The sequence below is a fragment of the Struthio camelus genome, chromosome 1, assembly GCF_040807025.1.
Source record: "Struthio camelus isolate bStrCam1 chromosome 1, bStrCam1.hap1, whole genome shotgun sequence".
In the NCBI taxonomy this organism is placed as follows: domain Eukaryota; kingdom Metazoa; phylum Chordata; class Aves; order Struthioniformes; family Struthionidae; genus Struthio; species Struthio camelus.
In genome coordinates this window covers 56,113,266-56,123,477 of record NC_090942.1, presented here as the reverse complement: position 1 = coordinate 56,123,477, position 10,212 = coordinate 56,113,266, and the positions used below count along the sequence as shown (strand labels likewise).

The 10,212-nt window shown below is 44.4% G+C and overlaps 1 protein-coding gene across 1 annotated transcript; it reads left to right on the top strand.

Moving 5' to 3' along the window:
- Positions 1-281: 281 nt before the first annotated feature.
- LOC104137922 (cytoglobin-1) lies at positions 282-5,384 on the top strand. Its single transcript, XM_009665295.2, has 3 exons — positions 282-756; positions 2,929-3,160; positions 4,213-5,384. The coding sequence occupies exons 1-3, from the start codon at positions 662-664 to the stop codon at positions 4,339-4,341; spliced, it is 456 nt and encodes a 151-aa protein (XP_009663590.1). The 5' UTR covers positions 282-661; the 3' UTR covers positions 4,342-5,384.
- Positions 5,385-10,212: the final 4,828 nt, after the last annotated feature.

Here is a 10,212-nt window from a genome sequence, read left to right as displayed (position 1 = left end):
TTCTGCACTGGTGATGTTTCCCACCCACCTGGTACCAAGGCCTGCAGCAGCAGCAGCAATGCGAGTCCCCAGGCAAACCAGAGAGCTGTAAAGAAAGTAGTAACTGGTGCACAAAAGCAAGAATAAACTGAATTGCCAGAGCTGGAAAAGGGATCCTTAGACTGAAGGATCAAGAAGCACTGGAAAGGCAGGATGGCAGTGCACCATGGCACCTAGAGCACAGCAATGCTCTCAGGAACAAACCAGGAAAATCAGTGCTCAGGCAAAGACTGCAGTCTGGAAAAACAGCCAAAGAGTGGGTCGAGGGAAAAGGTAAGAGAGCAAGAGAGTTGTTTTCTTCCCCACACAAAACCTTCTTTTTTTCCCCCTTCTCTCCTTGGACAGCAAGATCTTTGCTTTGGCACCTGACTCCGCAGTGAGAGAGCTATTCCTCCTTCCTCATGTGGTTATTTCCTTTCCTGATTAAAAGTGATTAAGCAGCTCTAAAACCTACACCAATGCAACTGACTGGAACAGAAACAAAGAGTCCATTCAAGATCTCTTAAATCCCCACGGCAGTATTTAGAGAGCCCTGAAGCAGAGACCTGGAGCAGAACCACTCCATCAATAACTCCCTGTTCTTCCTCCTTTTGTGCTCTTTGTTGCCAACGTCTCCTGCACGATGTCATTCTCTGAAGCAGAAGTGCAAAGCGCTCGCGGCGCCTGGGAGAAGATATATGTTGATGCGGAAGACAACGGGACAGCTGTGCTGGTCAGGTAAGGAAAGAGCCCATCCCACTGCTACCCCAGAGGTTTCAACAAGAAAGGACAAGGAGGAGGAGCTGGAGTTAATGCCTAGAAGCGCGTCTTGATGCATATCACATAGCCCTTGCTGGGAACATTATGATTTGCTGTGATTTATCCCACCTCAGGAAGTAAACAGCAAAGACAAGAGAATCATACATATAAAAGCAGTAAGAGGAATGGGAGAAAGGGTTTGGAAAAGGAAGAAAAGACTAGAAGAACAATTTCCGCACCATGCCCTAAAAAAAAAAAAAAGTGATATAGTCAAGGTAAAGACAAGGAAGTACAGTATAAAAGAGAACAGGAACAAAACAAGGGCCCTATATCCTTCTTTTCCTTTGCCTCTGAACTCCTTTAATGTTGTTTTTTTTTTTTTTTAAACTTTATGTCCTTGATATTTCTTATGGTTCTTCTTCAGCTTTTCCAGTCTACAGCTCATCTTTTTCACTGTGCTGTGTCATTTCTATTGTCTTTCCTCGTTTAGTTTTTACATTATTTTCTCTCTTTTTCCATAAGACACAAGTTTCTTCCACTCACTTTTGACATATTCCTCTCTTAGCTGGGATTTACATCATGTCCATGTGCACTGACCAGGCCAAATATTATTTGTTTATCATGCCTTTACCATTCACTTCGGCCTCCCTGTATATCACATATTTTGCCTGGATCAGCCTCCACAAATGTTATGCGCCATTCTTTCCCTCTCCAGTCTACACAACCTGAGGACAGTTAGGGTCAGAAATGCAGCTACAAAATGGCAGTGTCATCCAATGGTTTGGCTCCCTGGGGCAGTTTACTGCAAAGGATTTTGTGCTAACGTCCTACAGACCAGCCCTGCCTTTACGGAATGATCCAGGTTCTTCTCCTTATCGAGGGCTACATATAATTGCCAGTCACTAGCACGTCACTGCAGAGACATTTTATCTGTGATAAGAGCAACCCAGATCCCTAAAACTTTCACCTTAGACTAAGATCCTGACCTACATTGGTAAAGCTATAAATTTCTGGAAAATTACCTTTCCTTATGAAGCGATATGAAAGTCAAAAGTGACACAAAAGACAAAGTCTTTCCCAGAGCAATTATTGCAGTGAATGCCGACAAAAATCTCAACTCTTGGCCGCTCTCAGCATTTCAACTGCAACAGTCACTGCCTGCTACATTTCTGTTGTAAACTGTAATAATGTGTGGCCCTTTGGATCTTAAGCCCTCCTATTCTAGAAATGCAATCTGGAATTCGCTACTGCTGTTTCTGGTGGAAATTGCTTTATCCAGTGAAGTAAACTCTGCTTTCTTAAGAACTTGACCGAGATGACTCTAATTGATGGATTATAAAAAACAAGTGGCATAAAATTATGTCACCTTTTCAAAAAATGAGATGAGCAGTATCTCAATAATCCATCAATAAACAGTAATCCATTACAGGCAATAAGGCGGGTCTGGGATGGACTCTAGAAAGGGGTTAACGAACAAAGCCAGTAGCAGGGTTTCCTCCATGAAAATGTCCATTGGGACCAAAACAGAAACATCTGCTGCCTAGATCATCATTGTGACTATTGCACTGTCACACTTGTCCTGCTAGGAATGAGCTATTTCCCTGTGGATTTTGTCTCCACCTAGCACTGAGTCAAGCCTGAGAAAATGTTTACTTTAGGAACAGTGTGAGTGTGGGGGGAAACCAGATTCAGCCTTTCTCAGGCAGATAACAGTTTCAGATGTTCCCAGACCTCATGCTGTGGAGTCCTAGTTAGAAGTTCTTATGAAGTGAAACTCATCTGGGAGGAAAAATGAAGAAAGTTCGTCACATTGCTGTGAATGAGCCTCCCAGCAGAGCGGTGAATCACAGATTAGCAGCAGTGCCAGCAGGTTTTCAGATGCAGTGAGCAAAGCAAAGAGCCCTGGGGAGAGGCAAGGGGAGGGACAGACTGCTATGGACACTGGGGCCATGCACAGATGGGGGATAGGAAGGACAAAGAAGAACAAACATACACATGAGAAGGAGTTTGCTCTTATAAAGAGAAGGAAAAAGGTCAATAAATGCATAAGACAAGGCCTAGAACATGAAGACGTATCAGTGCTAATGCCTCAGTCTGCAAATTAGGCTCTCTCTCATTTCTTGCCCCGGTTTCTCTCCCCCCTCACTACAGGATGTTTACAGAGCACCCAGACACCAAGTCCTACTTCACACACTTCAAAGGCATGGACAGTGCCGAAGAGATGAAACAGTCAGATCAGGTCAGGGGGCACGGCAAAAAGGTTTTTACTGCCATCAATGACATAGTGCAACATTTGGACAACACCGAAGCTTTTCTTGGGATAGTGAACCCCCTGGGCAAGAAACATGCCACCCAGCTCAAGATTGACCCCAAAAACTTTAAGGTGAGCCAGCAGCCATTTTCCCCTGAGGCGTCATTGTGAAGGGATGATGTCTTCCCTTGGAGGGGAAGAACTGGGGAAAACAGGTTTTTTGATACTTCAGAGAGTGAAGAGGGTGGAAAGTAAGACAGTAGATGGTGGAAGATGGTAGAAATGAGAGATCTGACGTATGCAATGAGTTTGTTATCACAAAACCCTTTTCTGGCTTCTCATGAGAGCTAAGATCTGTCATATAACAGCATATACAGCACAGTACTATGTACTGTACATAAACATATATATATATATATATATATAGATGTATATACGTTACTGCTGTATACATTGATTTTCAGAAGCTGAATCTGTTGCTATTTGTCTGGCTTCCTGACTGGTATGATCAAGCTGTTGAGGGAGACAGCCAAGGGCTGTTAGGAAAGCGGCTTTTCAGCAGATGCAACGCGGGCAGGTCTGCTCAGATAGGAGCTGCAGGCTGCCTGTGTGCAGTAGTGGCTTTCTTGCTTTAAGTGCAACAGGATTCACGTTTGCTTGTCATCTAATAATAAGACACAAATAAAAAGCTTACACCAGGCTTCAATCTGTGATATCAAATTTTCCGTAGTAAGGAGAATTGAGCTTTTGCAGGACAACCGAAACAGCCACCGACAAACAGCATTGCCATCATTAAACAAACGCAGAAAACAAATAGAGCATCAGATCACTTGCCCAAGCCCATCTAAAGTCACTAGCAGAGAGCATTTGCATCTGTTTTATCTGCCTTACAGAACACAAAATGCAAAAAAAACCCCCCACAAACCAAAGATCCCCACACACAAACAAAAAAAAAACAAAAACAACTTCGCAAAAGCACGAGAAGGGTGCTCATTTCCAGTTCTGTATACCATATATGGCTAACTTGTTTTTGTATCCTGTCTTTTTTCAGAAATCAGGAACCCCCTCCCCACCCCCCACCCCCCCCCCCCAAAAAAAAAACCCCACCACATCACACATCTTTCTTATGCATCTAACATGGAAGAAAGTTCACACTGTTTGTTTCTTCTCTTCTCCCTATTTAGATTATCTGTGACATTATCTTGCAACTGATGGAGGAGAAATTTGGTGGAGACTGCAAAGCTTCCTTTGAGAAGGTGACCAATGAAATCTGCGCTCACCTGAACAATGCCTACAAAGAAGCTGGTTGGTGAGGATGCAACACCTAGGCTTCTCAAACTTCTCACCAGCCCTGATTTGCTGCTTTTGGTCCTCCAGCCACAGTTGGAAGAAAGAAAAAGTCAAAAAAAAAAAAAAAAAAGAGTTGAGAGAAAGAGAGAGACTTATATAATACAGATATTAATGTCAATAATTGCCTTAGCAAACTGAGTTTCTACAATTAAATGAAAACCACATACACATACATGAAAACCAACCAACTAATCCTGACATGCTTTGCAGCTGCAGTGTTCCAGGTGGGTTCTTCTGGCAACAGTCCTCGAAGACCACATAGCTGATTTTAAACTTGCTAATCCTGAGTGAAAGACTTTCTCCTTACACCAGCCCAGAGAGGAACCAGCAGCTCTTTTATCTCAGCTATCACCTTTCCGCACTTGTGAATGACAAGCAGGAGACCGTTTTGAAGCATCTCTTGTGTCAGGGACTTTGAAGAGGTCATGTTCTGAGAGACATAAGAGCCATTTCTTGTTTGAAGTTAAAAATGGGGGCAGGGGGAGGTTCTCTGAGTATAGGAAAGAATAACTTCTGAGAACGTCACAGGGAAAGTCCTATCTCGAGCAAGCCGGCAGAGCCCCCCCGCAACCTGGGACGAGGGTGTCTCAGAGAGCTCAGGGGATGGCAATGCTTTATGGGAGGTGGCCTGGGGCCTGCGGTCACCACTCCTTCTCCAACCCTCCCATTGGCATGGGATGAACACTCTCAGCACCTAGGTTTCACGGTGCCTGTCACAGAAAATTGCTCCAATAACCTACCCAGGAGAGGGCAATAGTACCATGCTCATTGGCTCCCACACTACTTAAAATTCATCCAAACGAGGGAGGTTTCTCTTCCCCTCCTCCCAAGTGCGGTGTGGCAGGTTCAGCTCTCTGCAAGATTTCTACAGTGCTTCCCTCTTCCTATCCTTTCATGAGGCCTGAATCTCATTTTAGGAGTAACTGAGTCCAAAACTATTTAATTGCTTTTTCTCGTATTCCTTAGAGGTGGTGAAATCATCAGCTAATAACTGCAAATAACCACATGCCATTTTGCTGAAGTGTAACACAATAAACACAAAGAAAGCAGATGCATCTTCTCATTTGTAACACAGAACAGGCACTCAAAACGCGTTTGCCTTGCAGAAATGGTAGCTGGCAATAATGCAGGGTTGCTAGTGGTAGTGTGGGGTTCACCTAAATCAGCTCAAGCTGCCATCCAGGCACCCATCAAACTTGCACTAATCAGACTCCTAAGATGATGAGAAGGGAAGATTTTCACTTCTCCATGGAAGAAAAATATTGTAAACAGTTTAAAAAAACCCAAAAGGCAGAATTAGAATTCTCCTTCATTTGATGTAGACTTTTCCTCACCAAACCAGGTTGTTTGCCAAGGACACTGAAATCCCAAAGTCCAGAATATGAACTCTTGCTGGAGAAGGAGGGTGAGGTAGTAAGTCAATGTAAGTCAATATTCTGTCCTGCTAAAGGAGCCAGGCAGAGTTGGGCTTTCACATGCCTGGAATAAAATTATGGCACAATGGCAATAGAGGAAAGTGATGAATGAAGAGGGTTTCTCAGAGCTCAGGATCTTATCGTTTCCAAGGTCTTTCCCAAATGCACCGCTTCTCATGTTGCAAATCAAAGCACAAAATGAGTAGAATCTGAAAGCAGTCCAGGAAAAGGGAAACGAACTAAGTGTTTAAGCTGTATTTTAAAAGGGGGTAAGTTGGTAGGTAGGTTGGGAGGATTCAGTAGTTTCTTCACTGGGAACAGAATATGCACTTGAAAGGGTAAAAGGTAAAAATCAATTTTTAATCTAGCTCTCCAGAAGACATGATCACATCTAAAACATTGTCTGCGTAGGTGGGTGGGGAGTGTTACTGGGAAGCATATTGCTCTACATTTTCAAATTTTACAAGGAAAGACTTGTAAAAATTATTTATAGTCTCACATTCATCAGAGACTGCACATGCAAAGCTAACACTTTGAAATGCTTAGAACTAATTTCCATTTTTATTTGCTCTGGTGCATGTTAAGAGTGCTATTTGCCATGACAATGGATATACAGAATACTATGCTTGTCATAGGCCAGCAGGCATAAACATCCCAAGCTGACAGGGACTTGGAAACACCGGCTGATGGTTTAAGGCTCTTGTGTTATCTGCTGCTGTGATGGAGAAGGAGAGGTGTAGCAAAAGCAAAGTGTGTAAAACAACTCAAACTCAGGAAGAGAACTAAAGGGGGAATTATTTTTTAATTCCATTTACAAGGAAGCTACACAAATTTTTAAAGAGTTGTATGATATGAATGTTTTAGGAATTCATGAGCTTTTTTCTTTAATACTATAACTCAGATTTCATAGGATGGCAGGAAGTGTTCACAAAAGAAAATGAGATGGTACCTTGAGTTTGAGGATATCTGGGTTTAATTCTCATTTTCCACCAGCTTCATTACACAGCTCTGGCTGACTTGCCTTTCTTTGACCTCAATGTCCCTCTGCAAAACGTGGAAAATAATCTATCTTTGTGTCATGGGAACATTCACAGAATCACAGAATCGTTTAGGTTGGAAGGGACCTCTGGAGATCATCTAGTCCAACCTCCCTGTTCAAGCAGGGTCACCTAGAGCATATTGCCCAGGATCACATCCAGGCGGGTTTTGAATATCTCCAGCGAAGGAGACTCCACCACCTCTCTGGGCAACCTGTTCCAATGCTCTGTCACCCTCACAGTCAAGAAGTTTTTTCTCAGGTTCAGATGGAACTTCCTGTGGTTCAGACTTCCTGTGGTTCACACACTTAGAAGGCAAATCAAACACACTCTTTACTTGGGTGAACTAGTAAATACATGATTTTATAATGTAACATATGCATCTTAGAAATAACGTTGATCCTGTGAAGAGAAACCTAAGGAAAACAACATACCTAAGGATGGCAGGAAGAGATTTTCTACGGAACAATACCAGTGAGTGGGTCCAAAGCCTTCACATACAATCATACAATCTGTGGGACATCAAGAATCACAGAATCACAGAATCGTTTAGGTTGGAAGGGACCTCTAGAGATCATCTAGTCCAACCTCCCTGCTCAAGCAGGGTCCTCTAGAGCACACTGCCCAGGATCACATCCAGACGGGTTTTGAATAACTCCAGGGAAGGAGATTCCACCACCTCTCTGGGCAACCTGTTCCAGTGCTCTCTCACCCTCACAGTCAAGAAGTTTTTCTCAGGTTCAGGTGGAACTTCCTGTGGTTCAGTTTCTGCCCGTTGCCTCTTGTCCTGTTGCTGGGCACCACGGAGAAGAGACTGGCCTCATCCTCTCGACACTCCCCCTTCAGATACTTGTACACATTGATCAGATCACCTCTCAGTCTTCTCTTCTCCAGGCTCAACAGGCCCAGCTCTCGCAGTCTTTCTTCATAGGAGAGGTGCTCCAGTCCTCTAATCATCTTGGTAGCCCTCCGCTGGACTCTCTCCAGGAGTGCCACGTCTCTCTTGCATTGGGGAGCCCAGAATTGCGACACAGTACTCCAAGTGAGGCCTCCCCAGGGCTGAGAAGAGGGGCAGGATCACCTCCCTCGACCTGCTGGCAACACTCTTCCAAAGGCACCCCAGGATACCATTGGCCTTCTTGGCCACCAGGGCACACTGCTGGTTCATGCTTAACTTGTTGTCCACCAGCACTCCCAGGTCCTTCTCCGCAGAGCTGCTTTCCAGCAGGTCAACCCCCAGCCTGTACTGGTGCATGGGATTATTTCTCCCTAGGGGCAGGACCTTGCACTTGCCTTTGTTGAACTTCAGGAGGTTCCTCTCCGCCCACCTCTCCAGCCTGTCCAGGTCCCTCTGAATGGCAGCACAGTCTTCTGGTGTATCAGCCACTCCCCCCAGTTTAGTATCATCAGCAAACCTGCTGAGGGTGCACTCTGTCCCTTCCACCAGGTCATTGATAAATATATTGAACAAGACTGGACCCAGGACTGACCCCTGGGGGACACCACTAGCTACAGGCCTCCAACTTGACTCTGCGCCATTCACCACAACCCTCTGCGCTCGGCCATCCAGCCAGTTCTCAATCCACCTCACCGGCCACTCATCCAGCCCACGCTTCCTGAGTTTACCTACGAGGATGTGATGGGAGACAGCGTCAAAAGCCTTGCTGAAGTCCAGGGAGACAACAGCCACTGCTCTGCCCTCATCTACCCAGCCAGTCATTCCATCATAGGCCTGGAAGAAGGTCTGGGTGAGACTAAGTTGTGACATAGCTTGTCTACTATGACAAATGCCTGTGACAAGTTAAATCGGCTAAGTGCCATGGAATTTTGTTTGTATGTGATTAACTTCTCTAAAGCCTAAAGCCAGAATAATGCAAAGACATGAAAAATACTGAGGAGAAAAGGAGAGAGGGAGATAAAAGAGGAAGTTTATCCCCTCTGCTAACAAAATCAAAATGTCTTGCGAGTGACACGTTGCTGGAGAAAGAAAGCATTCCCACAAGCAGAACTTGACATTGCAGAGACAAGCAAACACTTCCCAAGATTCAAAATATCAGCTAAACAATGTAAAAACACATATATTCTCAAAATCAGTTCATTAACTCTGTTTAATGAACTGAGACCTTCTAATGCTTTCCTGTTGGGCTTGCTGGCACAGCTGCGGTAAGTAACAAGGAATACTAAATAAAGAAACAAAGGCAAATAGATGAGAGAAATTTAACTGGAAAAAAATTCAGCCTCTGTAGTGATAGAGCAGAAACTTACCCGGAGGGAAATATACTTGCAAGGCATCTCTGTGAGCGGCTCAGACACCGCAGCAGCACTGTATCACCAGATACGTTGCCAGCAGCACCGGGGCATGGCAAGAGCTACCAGAGCAGTCCAGGCCCATGGTGCTTCCCTTTTCCACCTGGCTGCCAGGTCACACAGCACACAAAAAAAATTACATGCAATTTAGTGCAAGACATTCCTATTGCTTAGCTGTAGTAAGGAAAGTTACCAGTATTAATTTTATCTTTCATTCATTTTTTCACACTATATAAGATTCACATATTCTCCTGCCTTTCTGCCACCCAACAAACGAATGTTGGGATAAAATCCAAGAGTCCAGTGGTGTGCGACAAGATCACAAAATCACTTTGAAACAAGAGCTAAGAACATACCAAGGCCATTTGAAATGACAGAGAACATTTTACAGAATTAGCTAACCCAGCCATCGAGGCATTTAAGCTTTGTAATTTTCTTCCTAAAGAGTCTGATCCAAGCAGTCTTCCTGCCCCTGCCTGGAACGCTCCTCTGTTACTCATGTAATAGAGGGGCTCAGAGAAGCTTAGTGATGTGAAGAAGGCAGAAAAGGTAATCCAAGGTATCTGGGGCTGCCCAGAGAGGAGACCAATGACCTTGCAAGAGGCTTTGAGGAAGCTTTTAAAAAAATCCTTCCAGCAGGGCCCAGAAAAATAAAACCCCCTCTTGCATCCACTCTTCCTGCTGTAAGGCCGATCATGTTATCGGTGATTAAAACTTCAGTTCCTTTGCTGTAGACCTGTGAGTGCAGCTATGGCCCTCAGTGGTGTCGCTTCACACCAAGAGAGTAGTGGCTTCGTATGCAGCTGTTAAAAACACTTAGCTACCAGCAGAGGGATATGAGGGTATGGCCCAGAAGGGAACAAACAGAGAGCAGCAACCCATGCTAAGTGCTACAGAGGTAGCTTCTGATCAAAGAGAGTAGACCAGGGGAGCCCTGACAAACCTTTAAGTAGCCTTCCTGCTTAAAGGGAAGGTACCACAGGCTTGCAATGACACAACATGCAATCAGAAAGGACTGCTGCCTACAGAAAATCATATTTAGCTATGACCACTGAACTATCTGAATCAGCATTAG

Bases quoted from the DNA above. Each gene is read 5' to 3' on its own strand.
- LOC104137922 (XM_009665295.2), top strand. From the start codon at position 662: ATGTCATTCTCTGAAGCAGAAGTGCAAAGCGCTCGCGGCGCCTGGGAG. The intron at 757-2,928 runs GTAAGGAAAGAG...CCCTCACTACAG, and splicing joins GGGACAGCTGTGCTGGTCAG to GATGTTTACAGAGCACCCAG. The intron at 3,161-4,212 runs GTGAGCCAGCAG...CTCCCTATTTAG, and splicing joins TTGACCCCAAAAACTTTAAG to ATTATCTGTGACATTATCTT.